Source organism: Pleurodeles waltl, chromosome 11 (assembly GCF_031143425.1).
Source record: "Pleurodeles waltl isolate 20211129_DDA chromosome 11, aPleWal1.hap1.20221129, whole genome shotgun sequence".
Taxonomy (NCBI): Eukaryota; Metazoa; Chordata; class Amphibia; order Caudata; family Salamandridae; genus Pleurodeles; species Pleurodeles waltl.
The window spans coordinates 570,287,713-570,314,450 of NC_090450.1; the positions used below are offsets into that span (position 1 = coordinate 570,287,713).

Consider the following 26,738-nt stretch of genomic DNA (forward strand, 5'->3'; position numbering starts at 1 on the left):
GGCAACAACGTGGGCTTCACTGTGTACACATTCACTAAGCACTACTGCCTGAACAGTCAGGTCCATCGAGATGTGCACTATGCCATTCGGTCCTGCAGGACTTTTTAGTGTTTGTAGGAAGCTGGCCTGGTGTGTGGTGGGCACCTATGGGGTCATCACCTTATACCAGGTCCAAGTATCCCCTATTAGTGAAGAGTAGGCAGTGTCTTGGAAGGCAGGGCTCTCTAGAGGTAGGTGTGGATGAGCAGCCAAGACTTATCTAGGAGACATGCAAAACTTACGCAATACCACTCTAGTCACACAGCACTATCACACATGAAAGAAGCACACAGTGTTACAAAAATAAAGGTACTTTGTTATAGTAACAAAAATACTAGAATACTCAACATGCAAATCCCCCAACTGGAGGTGAGTAAACACACTATTATGTACACATTAGCAGTCAGCAAAGAGCATAGAAAGTAATAAGCATTGGCAAAAGTATAGGTAAACCGTGAAAGCCTTAGAGAAGGGCCAACCCATATACTAAAAAAGTGGAAGGTGAAAGGCAGCCACCCACCCAAGGATTTGGAATCAGTATAAAGGAGCTGGAGGAACTAGAAACCGCAAGGAGTGAGTACCAGAGTGACCCCCAGCGACCAAGAGAGCAGAGGTAAGTAACTGGTTTTCCCCAAAACCAACTGGAGGACTTTGGAAAAGGATTATGCAAGACCCAACCCAGACTGAAAGATCTCAAAGGTGTATCCTGACTGATGAGGGCCAGCAAAGGAAGGGGACCAAGTCTAATTCGTGATGGAGTGGCAGGAGCAACTACCCACCCTTCTGTGGATGCAGGACCAGGTTGATCGTGGACAAAGACGGCCAACAGTGCAGCACAGGAGATGAAGAGAAGACCCAGGAGTGATGCAAGTGATGTCCCATGTCAGCGGTTGAGATTCAGCCGGTCAGTGGTGCTGGAAACTACCAACAAACCTTGGCAAATGCAGGAGATGGAGAACAAGGTTTGCAAGGCTTAAGAGGACCAGCAAGGTCCAGGGGACTCGACCCAAGGAGGGGAGTCTGTGGTGACCCTCAGCAGCTGGGAGAGTCACAAGAAGAGGAAGCAGCCCCCACAGGCAACCCACTGGCAGCAGGCACAGGAGTCGGAATGAGGGCCAGTCAGCACACCTGAAGAGGATTTGCTGGAGCGACGGGAAGGGCACTATGCTTTGTATGAAGGAGTGCTGGGGGGGGTGGGGCTACACGGAGCCTGAAGATCCTTTGGAGGAGGAGCAAACAAGCCTTGGCAGCTGCAAGAGTCGCAGTGCACAAGGGTACCATCCTGCAAGGAGAGGTAAGTAAGGGCTTACCGTCTCCCAAGTTGGACAACTGGTAGAGAGGACCAAGGGGACCACTCCTGACCACCACCTGTGATGCAGGATCCTCGCAGTTCCGGAGGGGAGAAGATCCACACCGTTGGTCGTCGTCGTAGTTGGTACCTGCAGATGTAGGGGTGTGATTCCTTCACTCCAAGGGAGGTTTCTTCTTACTTCTTGTGCAGACTGAAAACTCAACACCCTCAGAGGATGCACATCCGAGGAAATGTTGCAGTTGTTGGAGGGAGCCGGAGAAACAATGTTGCAGAGCAGAGTTGTCGCTGAAATTGCAGCTTGATGGTTCGTGACGGTTTTCTTTGCAGTCCCAGGGGCCAAAAGTTGAAGTAAATGATGCAGAGGAGTCCCGTTGGAATCTTCCACATTTAATCTGAGGACCCATCCAAGGGGGACACTCTAAATAGCCCAGGAAGGGGGATTGGTCACCTATCAGGAGGGGGCTGTGATGTCACCTATCTGACCTGGCCACTCAGATGCCCCCAGGGGCCACTGCCCACCTTGGATACAAGATGGCAGAATAAGGTGGCCACCTGGAGGAGCTCTGGGCACCACCCCTTGGGTGGTGATGGACAGGGCAGTCATTGCCCTTTCATTTGTCCAGTTTCATGCCAGAGCAGGATCGGAGGTCCCTGGACTGGTGCAAACTGGTTTATGCAAGGAGGACACCAAATGTGCCCTTCAAAGCATACCGGTGGCTTGGGAAGACTATCCCTCCTCAGCCATGTAAACCCTATTTCCGAGAGAGAGGGTGTTACCGCCTTCTCCCACAGGAAATCCTTTGTTCTGCCTTCCTCTGCCTGAGCTGGTCAAGCAGCAGGAGAGTAGAAACCTGTCTGAGGGGTGGCAGTAGCGCGGGCTGGCCAGGAAACGCCAGAAGACTGGTAGGAGCAATGCTGGGGGTCCTCAAAGGCGCCCCGAGTTTAATGGAGCTGGAGTTTCTAGGGGCACCTCTGCTCATGCAGGGGTGCCCTCACACACAGGTACTTGCACCCTGCCGTCTGGGCTAGGAGGGCCTACCACAAGGGTGACTTACATTGACCTGGTGCAGTGGCCTGTAGTGAAAGGGTGTATGCACCTTTTCATGTAGGCTGCAATGACAGGCCTGCAGACACATTTTGCATGGGCTCCCATGGGTGGCACAATGCATGCTGCAGCCCATGGGGACCCATGGTGCCCCAATTCTCTGGGTACCCAAGTACCATATACGAGGGGCATATGTGGGGTCACCAGTATGCCAATTGTGGGGTGTGCAAAGTCCTAAGCAGCAACATTTAGAGGGAGAGATCACAATCACTGGGGTCTGGGTTAGCAGGATCCCAGTGAAAACAGTCAAAGCATACTGACAGCAGGCAAAATGTGGGGTAACCATACCAAAAAGAGGCTACTTTCCTACACTATTGCTTAGGTAGCTATCCTAAAGTGAGGAATCAGGGTCTAGAAATCTCTATCAGATAAACAAGTTACGTACCTTTGGTAATACCTTATGTGGTAAAATCTCTCCAGCTGCAAATTCCTCACGGACCCTGCCTTTCTTTCCCGCTCTGCAGATTGCTAGGGTCAAGGCTTTTTCTTTTTCAGGGCCCTAGTTTTCCACACCAGTGATCAGTGTTCTTTCCTGGGTCTATGCTCGTGGTGTGGAAACTAGCAAAAAAGAAACTGAGGGCAGCATGCTGGGGTGGCTCCTATATGGGCACCACTTACGTCCAGTACGGTTGATGCTGACGATGCCAACTACCAACCCCCATGTGTACTGCTCACAAAAAATGTACGGATCCAGTCTGACGCCTGGGGATAATTCTAACATCAAGAATCTGCTGCTAGATAGTCTATACCAGATATGGCATTACAGAAGATAAGTAACTTGTTCTTTAGTGGAGAATAATGCACTTCTGAATATTATGGATTAGCTTTCTTCATGCTCTCGATCTCAAGTCCCTCTTATGAATTTAGAAACATTTGACGGGGTAAGCAAGGGACTCGTTCCAAAATTGTGCAATTTTATATGTAAAAATAGACTTGCTCCATCTACTCACCTCCTCCTTCAACTGCTATTTCCAAGCTGCCGCCCCCACCCACTTGGTTGGTAGCACAGAATCAAGACTCCATTCCCCACTGAGCCCAAGGCTCTTTGCTACTACAAAAATGGTGGCTAGACAACCCCCAACTCACACTTCCTTGCGCCTGCTCACAAGTTTACAGACAAACTACCAAAGATGTGGAGGTGACAGAATGCCCACAGGAGGCAGGGAGGCAAGGAGGCCATGCAATGCGTATGGCCAATAAAAGGCTGAAGCAAATTTGGGGCTACACAGCCGCTGAGTACTGAGGAGGATTTTCTCTGACTGGAGATGCCACACAGTGGAATGCCAGTGGCTTAAAAAACAAACCACAAAGGACATGTGGAGTGTGTCAACGAGTCAGAAACTAAAACCAGTGGCCTGGCATGAACAGAGCACTGCAGCACAATGGCTGTCATCAGTGAAGAGAAGGAGAAGCTCACGAATGATCTGGATTGGACTGTGATGGCCGAGAAGAGTGTGTCATTGGAATCTGTTATGCCTTTCTCAAAGCCCTCCACTTCTGCTCAAGACGAGCATCGTCTCTCCTTGGGAAGGTCAGGTTCTTCATCTTAGCCTCCACCTTCATGCCAAGTGATTGTGTGTGGCAATATCAGTGCCTTCGATTTGCCTTCAGAGGTGGTGCCATATCTGTGTATTTTAATTGATGGTCATATTTTGTTTCTTCCTGCATAGGAAAAGGTGTAAAGCCCGTTAAGTTACTTTTGTCTGATATGTTGTGCTTTGAGCTACCTTTAGCCTAGCTTAGCAATACTCTACTTTGGGCACTGTAAAAGGTTTGTCTGCCCTGTCGGCTTTGTTTTGTTTACCTGATCAACTTTCCATGTTCCAGTCACCCTTTGGTATGCATTTGTTGTAGGGGTTGTCTTGCATGTTCCCTCCTTCGCCCTTTGTTACGGTTTATCAGGTCCTGATTTATGTACTTACCTTTCTAATGGGTTCACCATTCTACCTCATGCATACTTGTTTCCTAAGAGTCTTCAAACTTTCTCACTTTTTCTGCTTTCCATTACTGTAGCTTTGTTTTCAGCAAGCTCCTTTTTCTTCACTCTTCCCAGGGAAGCTGGCACTGCAAATGAGGATTTCCTTCCTGCCTAAGGTGGTTTCTTCATTTCACGTTGGATGGTGTATTGCCATCATTCTGTCTACCTCCATATACTACCAAGTAGGACTAGTGAATGTAGTATCTGAATCCTCAGAGAGCTGCTTGTTTCTGACAGGACAAGAGCATTGCCTTGGTGACCAGCTTTTCATTGGCTATGTTTGTTTCAAGAGGCAACGGTGATGCAGCAGCAGAGTTTCCTGCTTGATTGTCCTCTATATCAAGATCTACTGTGCACTTCCAAGGAGCCCACTGATGACTCAACTCTGAAGTCCAAATTCAAGCCCATTTTACTAAGTCTGTTTTGCAGGATTTAATGGTGGAATAGGTGACGATTTAAGAGGCGAGAATTAATCAGATACATACATGTATCAGAAGAATAAGTTACTTAACACCTGTAACAGCTATTCTGATAGATAATTTACCTGCAGAGTCCACATCAATCTGATCACTTCCCTGTTCTGAGGAGTAGTCTTGCATATTTGGTAATAAGTTTCAGAGTTTATTATCTACACTGTGTTGCTGCCAGTTTCATTTATCTCATCACTGCCTTTAATAGGATCAAAGAAAGGATAGAAACTGATTCCAACGTGCCAGATAGTGGCATGCTCGGCCTTTGACTTCATTTGTGAGGAAGTCTCAAAATTGAGTTTGAGCCCTGGCACCACCCGTCGATGCAGGAGAGCTATTTACATTTTTCTGCATCCAGCCTGGCACCTGGAGAATATTCAAAAGTGAGGAATGTGCAGGTGAGCATGCACCAGTAAGCTTGTTACCCAAGGAAAGCAACTTTTGCGTATTGAAAGAGAGCTGAAAATATTTGAAGGAATCTAGTTTCCTCAGAAATGTTAAACATCTCAGACAGGTTTAAGACTCAGTACTTTCAGTCTACAATAATGGTACTATGGTCAGATATACAGATCAAATACCCAGGCATCGTTGGGACCAAAACTTAGGCCTGTGGAGAGCAAAAGGCCTCACCTGAAGGGGCGCATTTTAGCAGGATTGAGGGAAATGGTGACCTCTCCATGCATGTTGATTAGGATGAATACAATTAAAAAGAATATCCTGCCACACTACCTATACATTGTCTCAGGGCAAGATGTAAAGAAATGTGACACATTTCATTTGGACCTGCACAAACTAGAATATAAATGAAACTACCAATCTTACAGAGAATCTCTCCAGATCTACTCAAATACTATCAAGCCGCTCCTTTAAGAATTCTGAGAGAATGTTCAGTTAAAAAGCTGATAAAACATGGATCCACATTATCTGGGTAGTTGCTAGAAGGGCACTGGGGGACCTAGCCACTATGGGACTAGCGTAAACCTCAGCGGGGCCAAGATCACTGAAACTTCACTCTATCCTTTTTACTAGGAGAGAAGTGAGGCCATATTGCCCTTACTAACGAGGCGCAAGGAAGGGGTAACATTTTAGAAAATGGAAAATCTCTTACCATAGATATCTTTGAGAGATGTTCCGCATTGTAATGGTCCTGTCTTTCGAATAATCAATGCACATTTCTAAGGTACTGGAGAAGGAACACATACACTAGCTACAGATTGGCCACCATCCAATCGGTAGGTCACCAACAGCCATTTGACACACTTTGACAAATTTGTACAAAAGCCAGGAAAGACGAAGTGATAGATCTCAAGAGCATATGCACATATTAATGGAATAAGTTATTCCAAGGAGCTTGGGAGGGATATTGAAAAAAAGAAATTGGAGAGGAAAAGTGTTATGCTCCTCTGGTACAATCTCCCCATAACAAGTCAATCACATATAGTGAAACCGACTGCAAATAGATGCATAGATAGTACCTAACCCCTTATCACATTAAACAAATTTACCTAAATACAGATGACTAGTTTTAGAAACGTTGGGTGGAGGGATATGATAGAATGCCTGTGTGGCCTTACTGACAACCACAATTCGTTTAGAGATTAAAATATAAAACACGTTTAGAGGGCCTTGGATTTTCTCATCCAGAGAATGTGGGGGTTGCAGTGCTGGGTGGGAAAGATGAAAAATTTGAATGCGTCACCATGGAGAACCTTACCTTTATCACACACATGCTCAAAGCAGTTGAACACTGCATGGCACAGAAGTGGGAAAGTGTTGGCTCACCTACAGTAATCCAGTGTAAAATAAAAACATACCAAACTTTAGCAGTAAAAAACTGACATAGTTAGCTGCAAAGGGAAAATAAATCTCATCTCCTGTTGACCTTTCCTCAGATCTTCTGCCGCACTCCTGAGCTCAACAATTGTTTGAACTAATTGAGTATGCCGGTCCTATTTATGTATTGGTTATCGGTATGCAAAGCTAACTTGGCATCTGAAACATAAGTGGCACAACCTGATGTTTGGACAATATGTGAAAGGTATCGCTTGGTCATCTTTTAGTGCTGCAAAGGAAATATCATCTGTTCAAAGTAACCTGCCGCTATGAGGTTAATTACAATTGGAATCTTTGATCCCCCTGCAGAGCACATGTTGTGCATGTGTTATTGAGCAGTTAGCCAACAGCATTTGTGTATAAATGCTAAGAAGAAGAAAAGCAGTTGTCACAGAATTAGTATGGGGTGTCCTCATAGTATAAAGCATTTTTAAAATAAAAATAAGTAATATACGGAAGGGCATAATCTTTGCGGGATCAGCACCAGTTACAATTTGAAATATGGCACTCCTCAAGTTATGAGACGCAGTCTAGAGTCCAGTCTGGCACCATGAATTATGAAGTGATGACCTTGAAGGATCAGACGATAATAGATTAGCCATACCTTACTGACTCAACAGGGTGAGTTCATATTTGATGATGAGTTTAAAAGTTTCTAACTCCTCTGAAAATCTGGTATTTTGTTTCTTCTGCACTCCATCAATATACATTCTACATGGAGTGCCAAACCTCCTTCAGTTTACACTGATATGTTTTTTGCACCTTTGCAAACTCACCCGTTTTAGACCCTCTGGCCAAAGCATACACTCAGAGCCAACGTACCAGCTCACGGCACAAAATCTGGTGCGCTGAAGTCCTTGAGCCACCTGTGCATCATATGAGGATGGTATCTTCTGAGCAACAATCAGTCCTGTGAGACTACAGGACTATTTGTTTATTAGTCAGCTCTGAAATTCATTTCACCATGGATGGACACACACAAGAAATCCACGTTATGTAATTTAAGGACTTTATTAAAATAAATGTCCTAATCTAGTGTAGATAATTGTAGAGATGTCACTGTAAACATGAAAACAGTATTAGAACATTGGAAGGTTGGCAGCTCCATTGAAAACAATGGAGTGCTGCAGGCTTTTACTGGCCGGTAAAAGCCTGCAGCGCCAACATTCCAATGTTCGCTTTGTTCACAGCAACAGCTGTGAACAAAGCCTCACGGAGCCCGAGGGGATTTTAATCCCCTCGGGCTCCGTGAGCAATTTGTTTTATCTAATAGAACATTCTGCCCTAAGTGGCAGAATGTTCTAATAGCCTTAGAACCCGCCGTAGCGGGCTCTACCGGCTATTAAAGGCACTTTCCCTTGTTAAATGCCCTCGCCTTCGGCTCGGGGCATTTAACGCGGGAGCGGGCCTTTAATAGCCGGTAGAGCCCGCTACGGCGGGTTCTAAGGCTACAATAGAACATTGGAATGTTGGCAGCTCCATTGAAAACAATGGAGTGCTCTGGGCTTTTACTTGCCGGTAAAAGCCCGCAGGGCCAACATTCCAATCTTCTTTGTTCACAGCAGCAGCTGTGAACAAAGGCTCACGGAGCCTGAGGGGATTCTAATCCCCTCTGACTCTGTGAGGACTTTGTTTTATTTAGGAGAACATTTTGCCGTCTAATGGCAGAATATTCTAATAGCCTTAGAACCCGCCGTAGCAGGCTCTACCGGCTATTAAAGACCCTCTCCCTTGTTAAAGCGGGAGCAGGCCTTTAATAGCAGTTAGAGCCCGCTACCGCGGGTTCTAAAGCTAAAGTGGCAACAGAAGCAATTATTAAGCTAACTATTAAAAAGTATTGCCTCATTGTGATGGCATTTTATTAATTTGTTGCATTGAATGATGGAACTAGTCTTTGTTAACCAATCACCACCCCCCTTATAGTCCCTAAGTATGCGGTTTTACCTCCAAAAGTCCCCGTCTGAGTTTCTTTAGGTGACCTCCAGTCTGCGTACCCTAGCTGAACCACAAGCCTGTTTTGAACTTTAAGAACATTGATCTCTGTCGTAGTTGTGGTGTATCTTGAGCTGATACGTTTGAGCTGGCTCTGTGGAGTCAATGTGCTAGGCCAGAGAAATTTGTAACTCATTTCTGCACAAACCAATCTTCCATAAAGCTGAAGATTCTTCATTGCCTAATACATATCTATAACAAGGCGTAATACACTTTTCTGATTATTTTGAAAAGGGCAGATCTCCTGATGATGATGTAAAATGCGTGGGTCACCGAGCCTAGGATTTCCAAGCACATAAATCTGTGCAGCAGGAGGGAGGAGTACTGCAGCCCCAATGCAATGTAGTGTCTTGCTATTGCCCACGGTGTAGGAGGTGCACAAGACACACCTGCGCAAAGACCGGTCCAAGAGCAGGCTCGTCTGCAGCCATGCGAAGCTGGGCCTTGGTGGGCTATCCCCCCCCCCAACATTTACCGGCCAATAATAGCAGTGTCTGCAGTCTACTGAGTATGGGGGGTATAAGGCTGTATGTAATACTGGTACTGCCACCTCCAGGACTACAATTGATACTTTCTTTGCAAGGACAGTTGGCGTTATCGGTAAGAAGATTGAACTTGCCAAGAGAAGGCTCTCTAGCGATTGAACTGACCTAAGCGAGCAACGGAGTGATGTTTTGCCAATGAGACTGGGTGTTGCAGATGTCACTGTCTGCAGTGTGTCACCATTACCCCCTGCACTACCTATTGAGACCACTGGTAAGTGTAAGAAGACGGTTGCGAGAATGATCATAAATACTGATAAAGGTGTCTGACTCTCAGGATGTTGAGTTGCACTTTCTTTCTCCCGACTTGCTTACTACTGCTATCGAACATTTGTGTCATTAATTTGCGATCTTTTTGAAGAAGCATCTGAGCCCAATCCTGGCTAAATTGGACTTGATTGATTTGAAATTGAATAAGCTGCTTGAATATAGGCCTATTGAATCTAATCCAATAATCTTGTTTCTAACACTGCTCCCCCTATTATGGCACGTCAACCTGAGGTTTTTGGCAGTACCATGGTAGAGGTGATGTCACTTCGGGTCGATAGTGTACAAGCTCCACCTTGTATTCTACCGTATATTACTGCTCAGTATAATACGGAAACATTGGGGGTCAGGAACCACTGCACAGTAAGCAAGTCCTCATGGCCCCTGCCTTCTATCAACTTGCCCCATCTGGCTTCTCCTTATGTTTAAATTTGGTTCAATTTGGATCAATGTTCCTCCTCTTGAAGAAGGGGTGTCTGGAGATGCTTCGTAGCAAAAGAACAAAATAATTCATTAGCTTTTCGGAAACCTTGGCTTTAATCTTGTTCATGTTCAAATTCATATGGTGAGAAGGGTGTCGGGAATTTTTCCCGCTTTCAAGACTTACTACGGAGATAAAATTGTGATCAATTTTTTTTTAAATCAGAGTGCGTACCTGTGCTCTTTTTGCAAAGATATCAAATATTTGGCTTAATAGGATATTGGCCCCTTGGATCTCTATCCATCCACATCTGGAAATTGTGTGATTGCTGATAATTCTGTAACTGGGGGAGCAGTATTACTGCGGATTCGCTTTTTGTTACTTCTGTACTGGCTAGTCCTGATGTGGAGTGACAGGGTATGAACTTTGTATGCAACAGCCTCCATTCTGTTGTTAGCTCAACTGTGAATAAACCAACAACCTTGTCTGAGGTCCCTATTTCTTACGTTCAAGACACTGTGAATATGATCAACTGGAATATTGCTGGCCTTTTCTCAAAAATGAATTCTGATGAATGGGTATTGCTTATTAAAAAGTATGACATTGTCCTGCTACAGGAGATGTGGAAGGTGTCTGATATTTTTTATGATGGTTATTCTATTTCAGTACAGCCCTCCGGATATGGTAAAGCAAAGGGAGGCTTATCTATTTGCCCTAGACTATCATTAAAGTTAAAAGTTACTTCTGTAGCTGTTAATAGTGACGCCATTCAATTGTAATTAAATTTCCTATGCAAGGAAAAATAATTGTTTAAAACTGTTTTACATCATGGATAACATGCCTAAGTTGTGTGTTTCCAGATGGGCAAAGTGTGATTATTTGTGGGGATTTTAACGTGTTTTTACTGGTGGTATGAATATCTGTACTCTGTAACAATGAGCTCTCAAATTTAAGAGGGTAAGTAGTTTTATTTTTTAGCGCAATCTCATTAATGTGCATAAATACGAGACGCCAAACAGTGTACAGGTGCTTTGAGAGAGGGTGTTGATTGACTGTTGGTTTCGTTTTATTGACTTAACCATTGTTTAAATTGTGTGTCCAAGTGAGAAATTTGCAATTTAGAGATTGGGGACTATGACCTTTTCGTTGTGTCTTTCTCCCTCTCTTACGCTTGGTTTCCACACTGTTCGGGACATAGTATAAAGCCACTCTCCAAGACTGATTGTGAAGACATTTTCTGCACTGTGTGCTACATTGAAATGTTTGCTTCAGGAACCAGTTTTGACAACGTGCAAAACAATCCCCAGGATGGTTTAATGCCATATGTTTTCCAGCAAATAAGAAACTGAGGAACACCCTTACTAAAAACCCCAGGAATAATGCAGATGTGATGTACACAATGCTTGTTTATAAACAACCTACTAGAGCCAGGATTAAGGAACTTGGTCAAATAATATCCACACCCTCATACAGGCCAATACAAAAAATGCCCATGGCATTTTGGCACATGGTTCACAAGATCCAATGTGGGGGTAGTGCTTTTTCCATAGATAGTTCACCCATCATTGTTGAACAATGAATTTCCCATTATCAAACAATTATCATATGATGGATCTTTCCATATGTAATCCCATGAGTTACAATCCCAATTTATGGAGTACTCATTTTAGAATATAATTTGAAGAGGTTGTTGAGGCTCTGAAGCAGTGACCTTAAGGCATAGCACCGGAAGCAGATGGGATTCCTTTTGTTCTAGTGAAATGTAACAACAGTCTGTCAATATTCTGAACCCTACTAACTTCCTGCCCTCATGGGTGACCTTTCTGTTTAGTCCGATTTTTAAAAAGGGTTAGTTGTCGGAACTGCTTTGTAATAGACCAATATCCATTACTCATCAGCCAAAAGCTTGGGTGAAGTGATTTTTAGCACAATAAGGATGCAGTGGCAGGATTATAGTGTGTCTGCCTTCTACTCCAAGAACTGGAACAGTTGGTCTGTACGATGGTCGAATGACTTGCCTGAACCAGCTTTTCCACTTTGATCAGCCACCTGTTAGCACCTTTATCTTCAGTGGCAGGATCTTTTGGAATAGAGAAAGTCTCTCCAAGTTCTTTAATGAGCTGTAAAAATCTGTTCCCATACCAGTGTCAGTTAAATATGTTGTTGATTTTCTTCCAGGGAGATTGTGATTAGGTATAGTAAACACACAAAGTGTGCTGGATGATCAGAGAGAAACCAGGACACTTAGGGCCTTTTCAGAAAACGCTGGTTGAGCATGTAGCATTGAGCACTTCCCCTGCCCCAAGAACCCTTTGTTTCTCTTGCATGTGTATGTGTGTGTTGCCCACGGCATGTTTCTGACACCTTTAGTGTGCTGTGGTTTTGATTGAAGTGGCACAGTTATCTACCAACCATTTATCAGTAACCTTCTCTTTCTCCTTAGGCCTCCCCCAGAATTATTCAGGTAGGCCCCACATATATAATTTTTTTGAGCACTTATCCTTCTGTTGAGAATATATCTTTGCTCTCCATTCGTAGGGATCCCCGACCCTGATGAATGCCCCAGACCTTTTGGCACTTAGTGTGGGCAGAAACATGTTGGTCCCCAATTTTTAGACCCCTTGAGTGATTATCCTTAATGGAGTCTTCACCCCTGTTTTTATTCTTACCTACAAACACCTACATTAAAAAGTCCTTAAATGAAACCGGTGATTTGTAAGGTAATTTTATTATTCACAACCTTTATCTGGATCCCTAGTATTATCCAGCTAGATTAAATTTCAGAACTCCCTCTGCAGTCCTTTTAACAATGAGGTTGAGTCCACCCAGGTAGTATCATCTTACCTGGGTGGGGTTAGGCGGTCATATGATGAAGCATGACACTATAATGTTTGTGAGACCACCTAGTCCGTAAAGGGAACTCGCTCAAAGGTTTAGCCACCCTTCAAACTCCTACTTTTCTTGTTGACTACACGCTCAACCAGCGTTTTCTTAAAAGGCCCTAAGTGTCCTGTTTTCTCTCTTATCACCCCACACACTTTGTGTGTTTACAGTCTCCAGTTTAACTGGGAGTTTGTGTGGGGTTAGATAACTCCCGACACTCTCTTCTTGTGTCATAATAATGCGATTAGGTATATACAATGGAATACTAAAAGCATATGGTGTGGTGTTCAGCTACCTAATACACCACACAAATTGTTATCACTGGTTGAACCCTATGCATGTGTGTTATCATGACAATCATTAGTCCACTACCCTAGCAGTCAATGCTTGCATTATCATACCATTGCCTCACTCGACCACACCGTTCAATTCCAGGTGGAATAGGTGCGAACATAGCTTTTGTACTCCTAAAGCAGACTTAGCATCCTTAAACAGCGGCTAATACATGAAAATTATCTGAAAGAAAAGTATTAAATGCTTCTATTGATACAAGGCATTGCAAGTCTTTTTGATGCTTGAGCAGTACCCATCATTTGTGGCCACACCCGAAGGAATCCACAGCAGGAATCGATCACAACCAATAATATGTACTTATATTGATTGACTATTTACAATGGGCTAACACGATTGAGGAAAACAATACCATTAGCATTGTTTGGTGAATAGTGCCACCAGGATGTTTGCTGTAGCATTGACCCAGTAGCACTGATGGCAGCATGAGCTGAAGCTAGCTCTTCATGAGCTACCCAAATCAGATGTAATCTAGCTCACTCATTAGGCATGTGCTTGCCTGCCATTCCAGGTTTAAAATCCATAGGAAATTTGTCTTTGGTGAGGCTTTAAGAGTATTTGGAAGAGAAGCTGAAAGGAGCCTTTTTTTCTCTCTTCAGTATTGCTTGTATTCTACCATTATATTGGCATTGGTCTTTTTATGAGATTGCACAGGAGCTACCTTTAAGGTTTGCCTCACCGTCAGTGACACAGTTCCCTTTAGCTTAAACTCCTTCACCTTTATGGGCCTTGGTGTGTTGTACATGGACCAAATTAAATTTGTCATATAGAAGAGTTACCTTTCCCTAAAGCTGCTTTGCTTTTACCAATTTACCTTTTAAGTCTTTGAATTCCTTTGAGCACCAATGTGGTAAGTCCACACAATAGCCCTGTACACAGGATTCTGAATCAGACCCAATTAGTGTGGGAACTGATGGACCAGCCACCTGAAGAGCAAGTAAGAATTCGTATTCTTTGCTGTCTGTGCAGGGGATTCACTTAAAGCTTTGGTGTGTGTACACAGCACCTTTCAGTCGGTATCTTTGAGAATTCCCTGCACTTCAGTGGAAGCTGTGAAATATTTTTTGCTTAGTGCCAATTATAATCTGCACAGACCTTTCCTTGTAGCACACTCTCTTGTACTCGTGTATAGGTAAGATGTTTGGAATTTGATGGATTGTTTAAACTGTAGAAATTCCTGAGTCCTAAGTGTGGGATCGTACTTAAACTATGTCACGCACATTTCTGTTAATGTTTATTACGCCCAGGGAAGGTGTAGCACACACATTGGGTCTACTTGCTTTCGTAGCTCCCTCAAGTGTAGGTGTAGTGGAGACTACCAACAATTTGCTTTCCCTGTGTCAGAGGACCCTCCTTTAAGATGGCCATCTGAAATGCTGTGAGAATTTTCCCAGGAGTGAAATGTTCCCTGTAGTCAAATTTAAATGTAACCTTAAAGATATGCAGACATCTGTCTCTCTTTATAGACCACCTATGTGTTCAACCCTAATTACTAGATTTATTTGGTTGTTCATCAGTATTTCACCTATAACATGTCTACTTGCAGTACACACAAGATAGCAATGTACATGCTCATCCAGTTTTTCTCAGAAAATGTTCAAGTAATTAGCTCATGTAATGGCTTGACCTTCCCATCACAACGTGGCATGTAAACTCTTCCAAAGTTCAAAAAACCCATCAGGGCTTGCAATTTTCAGAGTGTGCTTGGAGGTTATAAAGTAGCACACTTCTGTAGGAAGTTAATTACCAGCCATTTACCCTCAATGGACACTTCATATCTACATAAGGTCACATTAGGATAGTTAATCTTAGATTTTACATTGTATATCCATGTCTGGCTAAAAGTCACTATTCTGTCCTCTAGGCCTCCAATAAATGTGATCAAAATACAAATACTGATTTTATTTCGCTCAATATGTCCTCTTCAATTTGTATTTCTACATAATAAACCATATGTAAAAATGCAACATATCTATCAGTGTTTCAACTTGTTCATATTCTTTGATTGGCGTCACCAACAGATCTTCTTTAACTGGTGAAATAGAGGTAGTTCCACTGAACTGATGCTCAATTCTCATTTCTTAAGCATTCTTTTTCTTAAAACGAGCTTTTGAGCCTGGGCCTTTATCTTCTTTATTAATGCTAACCGCAACATTGCATGCTGGCGTTTTCCCTTTTTTGCCTGATTTATTAGTTGTTACTGCAATACTCGGTTTTTATGGTCTTTTTTTGTCCTTCTACCCTCCCCGGAGTCTTGCAAAGAATAGGAAGAACAACCATCAGTATATTGATACTGATCTGGCTTTTTATATTTTTTTATGGTCCATAAATAAATATATATATATATATATATATATATATATGTATTAACCCTACCATATTTTGGAAGAGATCCAGTCCTACTTAGATGCAGGAAGACCAGCGGCCAGATCAGCCCTCAGACACAGAAGGCAACAGAGGCTGGATATTAGTATTCCAGACTAGCAGATGATCCTCTTGACAGAGGCAGGCATGGCTAAAGAGGCATGAACTATATGGTATCATTTGTTATTGGAATTTCAGCCAGTAATTGGCCCAGGGACCGAGGATCATTTGGGAACTGATAACGCAAATTGCCCAAGAAGAGCTTACAGTGGTGTCTGCCCTTGAGGCACACACTAGTGTTGGAGATGCTTTAGGTGCATAAGTTACCTAGAGCCCACAGGTCCCAGGCCTAAACCAGAGCAGCAGCACTGCCTCCACCCTCCACCTTCTCACCTTCACATACCTCCGATCAGTTGTGTCACCTGCCTGGATTTACAGGAACAGCCGAGTTTTGTGTGGCTAGTCAGACCCTGGACAAAAAGTCCAAAAAGTGATTCTCAGTCTCCACATGGGTTGTGAGGTTGCTGTGGTTAGTGTGGCATTAAGAAATGAGCATTTACATTTCTTTCTCTGAATTTTATGGGGTGTAGGTGGAGGTGGGATGGTGCTGTCTTGATAGCTGATGGTTGAAGTTATCATGGGATGTAGACTAGGGATGCCAGTGGCATGGTTAGTGTAGTTATTAGTTTCACTTAGTTTGTTGGGTGGGGTGGTTTTAAAATGTAAGACTATCTGTTATCATATTTCACAACAGGACAACATTTCACATCTAGGACATTTTGTGTGGCATCTGGGTTTTTGATTTTCTCTTCTGGTAGCTGTGTTCTATGGGGATATTTAGTTTTTGCGTTAGCGTAGCTGTGTTTGGTGCGATTTCTGTACTTTTGGCTTTCAAAACCTATTTCTGAGTACATTTATGTCTAAGCAGGAGAAACTTTTCATTGGTATTTTCCACATATTGGGAAACTTCTTCTGCAACTCGGAAAGTTACTTTTAAAGTTGACCCAGGATTACTTGTAATTTGACTGAGTGGTAACGCATGCAAAACTGTGTGGTAATACTGTTTCACACTGCTTGAGAAGTCCAATCTGTCTCTGTTTTTGTGCCCCAAACATCTCATTTGGCTTGTCCTTGTACCACAACCTCCCATGCTGTATGTCCTTGAGTTACATTTTTAAAGGATGTATTCTCCTTTCAGTGCATGTCATATTAAAGTCAAAGAATACCAGGTTATTGCAACACATGTAATAAAAGTTTCAACACGTCCCATTCATCTCAAAGCATGCCATCAAATCAGCGTGTGCCATGTTCATTAAAACTTTGGTGATATTTATTGCAACTTGTAGATTATTCATTCAATTGGATGTCACACACATATCACAGGGTGGGATATTATCTTAAAGGGTTATCTTAATCATTGTAATGTGCATTGTGTTCATTTTGACGTGGGGCATATTAATTTTAACAAATACCATAATAATTTCAACAAGTGTTATATTTATTTTAGTGTATTTAATATTAACTTTAAAACGTGCTGTATTTGTTTAAAAAAAGTTACATTGATTTCAGTGTGCATTCATATTCATTTTAGAGTCTTGTTAAATTCATTTTATTAAGGTTATATTACTTTCAATTCATGCCATATTCTTTCCACCACATCTCATAGATGTCAGCATAAGCCATATTCATTTTAGTGCATGTCTATTCATTTGAAGATGTCATATTCATTTCAATACATATCATAATCAATTTAACTTATGTCATATTTATTTCAGTGTCTGTCATATTTATTTCCATGCATGCCATATTCGTTTAAGAACAGAATATATACATTTTTGCAGTTATCAGTTTCATACATTTTTCATAGAACTTCCATTCAACTCATTTATTACATTTATTGCCGTACTATTTTCAGATTTGTTGTTTTCCTCTCAATGCATTTCATGTTCATCTTGAAGCATGTCACATTAAATGTAGCGTAGCTCACAATCATTATAACAGTTGCCGTTTTAATTTCAGTGAATTACACATTCATTTAAATGTGTAATATTCATTTCAGCTTGGCTTATATTAATTTCAACATCTCTCATATTAATGTTTGTGTGTGTTGTAATCATTTTAAAAGGGTCATTTTTTTTTATAAGTGAATTCAACCCCCCTCTAACCCTCTCCTTTCTAAATCTTAGATAAGCTGTTTTAACACTAAAAATTCCTATTTCAGTTTCTTTATGTGACCTTTAGCTCCCTTATCTTAGCTGAACAAGCCTTTTGTTTGGTACTTTGAGAAGGCCTCTCTCAAGTTGGAAAGACTGAGCTGGCCATGTAGAACCTATGACCTTCGCCTGAGATGTTTGCAGCTCAGCTCTGCACAAACCAATTTCCCAACAGGGTGAAGATTCCTCTCTGCCTAAAACATGACTATACCAGGCCTAAATAAATACACTTTTCTGATTATTTTCAAAAGGGCCGACATCCTGATGATTCTGTAAAAAGCAAGAATTAGCATATTAATTATGTTACAGCTTCACTAAATTATGACACAAATAAATTGCATATACTATACATATGTATATATGTGTGTGTGTGGATAACTGGTTCACTATCAAACTATTTTAATGCAAACATTATATATTGTACATGTGGAATCAATACTAAATGCAACGCCCATTAATTAATGGAAAAATGTGCAATGGGATGCATGACTATATGGATATAGGAAATGCAGTGGCGGTACTTAAGCATAAAAACACAAAGATTATGTCACCACTACTTACATACCTCACGTTGATTGCCAAAGTGTACATGTAGCCCATGATAATATTTAGCCAAAGCAGAATTTTCCTCAAAAGATTAACATAATTTTCCCTTGTCATTTTTTGGGGGTATGTTAGTGATCGCAACGTTCTTGAACTGCTCTCTGCGACCAGGTTTGCTTGTCTCTTTTGCATTCATGGCTTTGATTTCATCATGATTCTTGGTTGTTGAGCCTTTTTCGGCCCTGACGCTAAAGGACAAGGCCCCACCAGTACTTAGCAAATGTTGGAAGCACCTTTGTTCATTGTTATATTTATTAATTGTACAATACGCATATGGCTGTGTGCTCTGTTTGGGCGGCTTTGCAGCTTGTTGCATTGATATAGGTAAAGGTCAGAATATATTTGTCAGGCCAGGGTTTCCTGTGGACCTTCCTGTAGCCCTTCTTGCTCACCTTATTCTCATTTACCAATCTGTGTAATCCATTTTTAAGAAATAATCTGGAAAGCTCGCATTTCCATGCTAGAATCCTGTGTCTTTTTTTCTTGGCATTCCATTGCAGACTAGTTGGATATAAATGTACCAATCTCTGTTGGCTGAAGTTTTCTCATAAAAATGTCATCCCGTAGATTCCTCTTTTCATTCAGCATGTCCTGATACATCTTCAGATCCAGAATTATCTCTAACAGCGAGGAAGAGGAATGGTGTTGGTGACTATGCTGCTGAGATTTTGAATGGTTACTCGGACGGGGAGTGATCTTTTTTATAAGTTTCTTGTAGTAGGATTCTTTGGGGAAATTCTCCCTGTCTCTGGACTTAAGGAAGGATAGAGGCAACTTTCTGGCAACCTTGCCAAAATAGTTTGCCTTCCTGTTTCTTGGTGGCCTTTGGGTGCATTGAAGAACAACAACCTGGGCCTAAGGATTATGGTCAGATCTGCAACACCACATACAGATGTCCTGTGGATTCGATGAGGACCTCTTGCAACTTCGTCCGCAGGGTTTAAACTCTGAAACCACAGGAGGATACTTAACCTAGTAATTTAAGCTTAGGAATTTCGTGAGTAGGACACTGACGCGAGTTCAAGACCTGTGTAAGTGAGGCAAGAAAAAAAACAGGAAATACAGGAACTGTTGTTGGCCTGCCAGTTGGTACCATAAATATGATGTTGATCTCATATCCAGGAAGGAGGAAGCTGCAAGTGGAGTTCATTTACCACACGTCTCATGGCACTATTGCTGGTGAAGAAAGTTTCCAGTTGCAGTCTGGCACCTAGAGGATGTTCATAGGGTGAGGAATCTACAGGAAGATATAATATGCTCTGGTAATATTGTTACTGAAAAAAATTAACTTTTTCTTTGGTACTGAAGTGTGCACGCTTGATGTCTGCATCACATTTTTGCTTGTGTCGCTTGGTTTTGGTGTGGAATTGGCAGGAGCCAAAATTCTTTGTTTCATTCCTTCCTTCCTCTAACCTCTTTCTTTAGCTTCTCCACAATCTGCATTCTGTATACTGATCGATGGTTTGAGGATAGTACTGGGAAGAACGTTTTTGAGGTTGTTATAGAAGTGGGGAAATTGTTGATCTCTCTCTGATTAATTAAATCTCTGTAAGCTGAGGTGGGCTTGGTGTAGAAGTGGGGAGACTGTTGATCTCTCTCTGATCAGTTAAACCTCTGTAAGATGAGGTGGGCTATCTCGTAATTGGATGTTCAGTTTCAAGTCACTGTCTCTTCCCCTTCTTTATCCCTCTAGTTTTCAGCACCCTGCATCTGGAGTTTGGTCAGGTGTGTAACCAATTAATGCCTCATTTGTTTGTAGTGATAATCCCGGATCAGTACCCTCCAAGCAACTCTTGGATACAATTCTGGACCAGAGCTTTCATGTCATAAAATGCATTTCATGTAACCCTTGAGAAAGTTTCTAGGGTAGAAGTGCTCATTGTTTGAGTTTGTATTTTAAATCTGACACCCTAAGCCATCTAGCAGGTATCCGTTACTGAGTGCAGAGCAGAAAAATAGAGATTTTTAGGAATGGCTCCATAAGAGCCTGAAAAAGGAGTACCAAAATAGAGGAGTGCTATAAAACCCAAACAATTGACGCCCTCTCACTCATCACTTCACCATGTCTTGCTACTTGGTAGGTCTCTGAAGGCATACTAAAAACCTGCCCCGCAGTGGTTTTGTAAAGCTCCCTAAGAACTATTGGATAGGTTCTTTCCCACATCCATCAGCCTGCCAGCCAAGACAGGCAGGAAGACAAGGGCCCATTGTTAGCCTTTGGTTTCTCCTGTCTATGCTGCTATATCGTAAGTGAACTGCTTAGCCAAAGAAAGATTACGTGGAGAGCACATACATCTCTTTTGGTGAAGAAGCAGCAATGAGAGCCCTGAGTGTTCTAGGAGCTATAGCAGAGACACGTGCAAATAGTTGCTACCTCTGCACTGTATTCATGTCTCAAACACTTCTCTGTCTTCTGATCACCTACTGCGTGATGGGAAATTATAGGAAGAGAGAGAGTCCGGCAGTGGTAATTTGCGCATTTTCTGTTGTCATGTCTCAGTTGTTTGCGTCATGCAGTACCAATGTATCACCACCTATGTGGTTATGTGGCACCACCTGTTGTCACAGTGAGTAAAACACATTCGACCACCCTCCCCCCATATTCTCTCCTAAGACACTTCATTTTTGTGAATATTTTACCACCCCAACTGAGGAGTCAGTCATTTTTCAATGTTTGGTGACCAAATTGCAGTCGCAAACATTGATGCATCTCATACCTATTTGGTATTTTGAAAGGATGCCTACAACACACTCTTCCAAACACTGAATCGGTATCCATTCGCCATCCCACTGACTCCTAAAATGATATTTGTCGATCTGAAGATCTGTTTTTGCTGTAGCAACCTCCAGTTCAGAGTACTTGCAATGGAAACATGATTAATGCACCTGGCCTTAACATTTTCTGAGAAGTCCAGCCTCAGCTTCTGATGGTGTGCTTCTTAAAATTGTGGAATCCAGAAATAATTGAATACCCTGGTGTGTGTATATATAGTGCATGTAATTAAATTATAGAAATAGTTTGTGCCTTTTTGAATGGGTGTACTCTAATGTCCTTCACTGATTATTGACATTAAGCTCAGTATTTCCTCTTTGTTGCTGTATTTGTAAAATATGTACAAACATATTTACCTTATAAAGTAATTCAGTCCTGACATTTTCCTTCACTGATCAGACGGCGTGTGCATCAGCAGCTGAAGAGAAGGCAAAGAATGCTAAGCTAAAACAGAAGAAACGAAAAATAAAAACTGAACTCAAGCAAATGCATGAGGATTATTGCTTTCGGTGTGGCGATGGAGGAGAGCTGGTGATGTGTGATAAAAAAGACTGTTCAAAAGCATATCACCTTTTATGCCTTAACCTGACCCAACCTCCATATGGTAGGAGACTAAGAGCTTTCACAAATAAATATTTTTCAAGTGTTTGAAAATGGAAACAGATTTGTCGTATTTTAAAATCCTCATTACAAGTTCTTCAGACTCATCAAACATATTTATAAATTTTGGAGCACCCAACTTCACTTTATTGCCGAAATTCAAGTTGTTTGAATTATTGAGGAACTAATATGTCAGAACATCCAACTATTCACAGTTAGATTCAAGGACACAAATTATTAGTATTGAATAAATCCCAATCAGATGCATTATAGTGCTAAAAAATAAGTGAGGAAACAATGCAGTGCTCTAAATATGCTGGTGCGAATCCAGGAACAAAGAAAATCTTCAGGAAAAGCTAAAGACAGAAAGACTGAATCTAAAGACTCATACATTAATCTGAATAATGGGATCTAGGAATTCCTAGTGCCCAAGGTAGGTTTGATCATTTGAGCAAGAACATGGGATGCAACAAGTGATGGGTGCAGCTATACTTTTGCTCCATCAATAGTGATAGATACGTTCTTCCTCCATTGATAGATCCCTTCTGAGATGCTTCTAATTTATGTGGACTTGCTATGTGCTGCTGGAACCATCAGTGACCACAGCTGGGATCATGTCCCCTTGACCGCTCCTTCCTGGGATGCTCGTAATGAACGTATCCTGAGGGAGACTCCCATACTAAATTCATTCTTGGATTGCACCACTGAGATGTATCCTTAAGTCAAATTTCAGGTCAATTGCCTTTATCCACTTTGTTCATACACTTCACACCATTATACATATATGTTCACCAATTACCTGTCTTGATGATTTTCCACAGATTTGTCCAGTAGGGATGAAATACTGTCATCATAACTTGAGGTGGACTGTTTTTCTTTATTCCGAGAGAGACATATATTGGTCCCATCATTCATGTTCATGTTATGACTGTTTGTACATAATCCTTGTTCTGCTTCTCAAGCTGCTTGTCTGCTAGCACTGCTAGCACTTTTCGAACAATGTATTTGACTTTGATTTATTCAGTACAAATATTACAAGTCTTTGAATTTGTGTGGATGGTATATTTCTTGGTTATTTTAAAATTCAGTGGTTGTCAATTAAACCAACTTTGGTGGAGATACTAAAGTGAAATTGGATGTGCTTTAATTTGCAAATAAATTAACTAATTGATTGAACCACTGTATTTGATGTTAATATAAAGTAACCCGGGTTTTTGCCACTGGTTAACTCTTGTTTCTCCAGTCTTGACTCAGTCATAGAGGTGCGAGTTCCACAGTAATTACATTTATTAGTATAAAGCAAAGCCTCATACAGTAAAACCCAAACCAATGATGTTGTTTACCATTCCACATCATTATTATAGATAGAACCAAACTTCACCGAATCAGTAGCTATCGCATCATTCCTCTCCCTCAGAGCCACCACACCTCAGATTTCTCACCACTCTTCGTGTGTAAGGGAGTTTCCCTGAGCTCTGTTAAGTTCTTTGAGAGAAACTGTTACTTTGACTTCATTTGTCCTGCATTCGAACTCTACTGCTTCATAGCAATATGTTGTCTGAAATGCACCATGTCAGAGGGATCCAAGAAGGGCCTATGTAGGCCCTTCAGGTCTGGTGGTAAGCTGAAGCTATTTTCTGAGGACCCTCATAAGGAGTGCCTTTATTGCCTGTATCCTGATCATAAAGCTAAGGATTGTAAATACTGCAGAACCTTTTCTGAAAAGAAGCCCAAGCACAGGTAAGCAAGGCTCATTTTGTGGCTTCAAAAGAGAAAATCCACAGAAACTCGAGTCTCTGGAGAAGTGGGATCTTTAATCCCACCCAGAAACACCCAGGAGAGAAAGATCTGTAGAGGAGTTTGGTGAGGAGCCACCAAGGAAAATATCAAAAGGAAACATGAGGGATAACAAAAGTCCAGAGCACTCCCAACACGTGGCATTCATCTCCACAGGGCTCCGTCAAAATAAAGAAGACTATGCCAAACCCTCTACTCCTTTTGCATCTGCCCTAGCATCCATTGACAATAATAAACTTACCTCAGATACCCCTCACAAATGTCATGCGTCCGAGTCAAAATCATCGACAAAGTCAACACTGTTGACTGCTACAGCATAATTGACTGCCTCTATCACCACAATGACGACAGCCTTTTTGTCAGCAAGATCGGTACTTATAACGTCCTTGTCGACAACGAGAATGTGGGCAGCAGCTCCGTCAAGCAAATTGACAAAGGTTGCACAATAGCCAACACTGTCGGCACCACTGTAGATGACCGCTCTGTTGACAGCTCCGTTGTTGGATATTCTGACATCGATAATTAAGGTTTGCTTGCCTCATCAAGGACAGTACCATCAACTGACCCATCAGCGGCTATTTCAGATGCTCAAATTTGACCTCGCCAATTAAGGTGTCTCCTTTACCGCCAGTCTGTCTTTTGGAAAAGGCTTTACGGATGAGGATGATTAAGATGGACCTTTTGGGCCTGCAAGGAGGTTGTTCCAGCTACTTGTAAAATGGCAAGAGACAGATTAGGAAAATTAACAAGTTGAAACATCTTGCTTAACTGGAGATTTCATCTTTAGAGATATACAAGCCAGAGAAAGGTCTTAGTAGGAGTTCCATGAAAATGATCTGTATGAAGAAGCATTTGAGGAGCAGTGTTCCAAGAACCAGTGATGCACGTTCCTATTGCTCTAGTCTCAAACCTTTTGCCAAATGCTTAATGATTACTATGAACGTTTCCCAGAAAGGGAGACTGCACCACAAGAACAATAGCAACTGTTGCTGTCCTCAGCAGGATATCCATCATGATCTCCTAGACTGCTGACATAGGAAAATAGCTCTGTGAGACAGCAAAGGGTTGTTCCCTAACCAAGACAGTTGGATCTTATTACCATTTGTGATGACTGAGTAGATCAAGAGGATGGTGATCATAATGACGAGCCAGAAGAAGGAGAAATCCCTCATGACCAGACTACAAATAAAGGAATTGAATGGGATGTTCATGTGGCTCCTTTATCAGCCTTTCCAACCCCTTTCTAGCCCCTCCAGCAGCTAGTTCACCACTGGATGATATAGCAAGTTTCCACACTCTGTTAGACAGGGTTGATAAACATTTTGACCTGACAGTAACTGTTTAACAAAAAAACTGCTTCCTTTACGATTTCAAAGAAACAGTAAGGAAAGTCATGAAGAACACATCTACTGTTATAATGGTAATTTGTAGACTAGACAAGATATATAAGGCTCCTGAAAGCTCTCCAACTTGTCCAATAGGACTTTCTAAGTCGGATTCCATAGTGCTGCAGGCGGCACAAAGGGGATCTAAAAGTTCAACTACACATGTCACGTTGTAGATGCTCCTCAGACTCGGTGCGATGCAAATAAGGGTCCGCCTCCTGACACCACCAAGTCACCTATATAAACCACAATGCATTGGAGTAATCGGGTGAGGGAAGGAAGGGGAAGGAACAGCAGGGACGGGATATCTGTAAAGAGAGGAATACACAGTGTTAATATCACATTGCCTGTCTACTCTCGCAATGTCTCGCTAAAGTACCAACGACCGTACCTGCCCATAACTCATGAGGGCAGAACTAATCCAACACCTATCTGTGCTCCATCTGAATCATAGATGGACGCCCCAAGCCAACAATTAATACCGATGATCTCTAATGGGTTGCTCAACACCCACTTTTATACAAGATAGTCACGAAATAATGAGGAGACACAAACGAAGAGAAAGGGAATAAAATTAACGATGATAAGAACCTATCTCGTAGTCCTTTCTATGACTCAGTTAATCCACTAAGCCCCATGTCATAGTCACGCAATTTGTAGGAATAACCCGGTGTTATTTCATTACGTATTGAAAAGAAAAATCGTCCCGGCAGTTCAATTCCCGCAAAAATAAACATTAACCCCCTGTCGTAGCCAAACATATAATGTTCTCTGGCCCCAAGGATAATCGTTCGTGCTTTATTGGTAACTCAAACAAAAGACCGCCGTGCTTCAGAAGTTACCAGTGTCCTTGTCGAACTGTAAAATGAAAGGCGAGGGATTCCGGCACCAAATCGTCTCACCGCTTACCACCTCTCCTTCGTGGCAGGTTCCCCTGGGAAAATAACTCGACACTCGGGAAGGTCCCAGGCTCCACAGAAAACCGGAGGAGGAATTAAACCTCCTAAGCAAACAACTCAACCTCGGAAACGCCGTCAGCAAGAGCCCTCGTTGTCCATCCGACTGGTTTCTAGGAAACGAATAACGCACATTACTTCCTGTATGTGCTTGCTTTTTAAGCGACCTCTTCCCCTCTAGGCGTCATGGGATATGTAGTCCAAAAGGACTATGTTATCCCGATCGGCAATGTAGGCGCCGTGGCTAACACCTGACAACACAATGCTCATCCCCTCCTGATAACATAGGGAAATGTTTTTCTGCTATGGCCACTGTCTCCATAAGAGTGACCAGCTCTTTAGCCATACTGGGCAGATGTGATCAGACTTAGTTCTGTTCATAGAACACCTTCTGGAAGTAAAAAAGCAGGAAGCAAAGTCTATTCTTCAGAAGGTAGAGAGAACATCCTCTGGCATGATTGAGACAAAAATTAATGTATCTGTGACTGGCTTCAGGCAAATGACTGGAGCGCCAGTCTTTAGATGACAAGGATGGTTAAAGGCAACCTCTTTTCACCCAGAAGCACAATAAAAAATAATGTACATACCTTATAACAGAGAAGCTCTATTTGGAAAACATGTAGATAATGGGCTCCAATCAAACTATTAAAACTGATATAGAGACTGCAAAATCATTGTGATTGCTGCAACAGCACAGGTGCCAGATATTTGGTGGCACAAGGGGCAGAGGTGAGCACAATTTTTGAGGAAGTTTTCAGTCCAACAGTTAAGAGTCTTAGTCAAGTCCAGCAGGGATACCGAAAGACGGCAGGTACAGGACAGAAGCATGAGTCCTCCAGAAGGCAGTGACAAGA

At 42.2% G+C, this 26,738-nt stretch overlaps 1 protein-coding gene across 3 annotated transcripts in view; it reads left to right on the forward strand.

Annotated features, from left to right (window-relative positions):
* Window positions 1–26,738, forward strand: part of NSD3 (nuclear receptor binding SET domain protein 3) — a 1,432,226-nt gene that overhangs the window by 1,303,333 nt on the left and 102,155 nt on the right. For 2 of the 3 annotated variants that reach the window (XM_069214018.1, XM_069214019.1), the window contains one exon: window positions 21,546–21,750. The exons of the other annotated variant lie outside the window; for it this stretch is intronic. In XM_069214018.1, coding sequence (XP_069070119.1) covers window positions 21,546–21,750 — 205 coding nt within the window. The remainder of the gene's footprint in view (window positions 1–21,545; window positions 21,751–26,738) is intronic. 3 annotated transcript variants of the gene reach the window in all.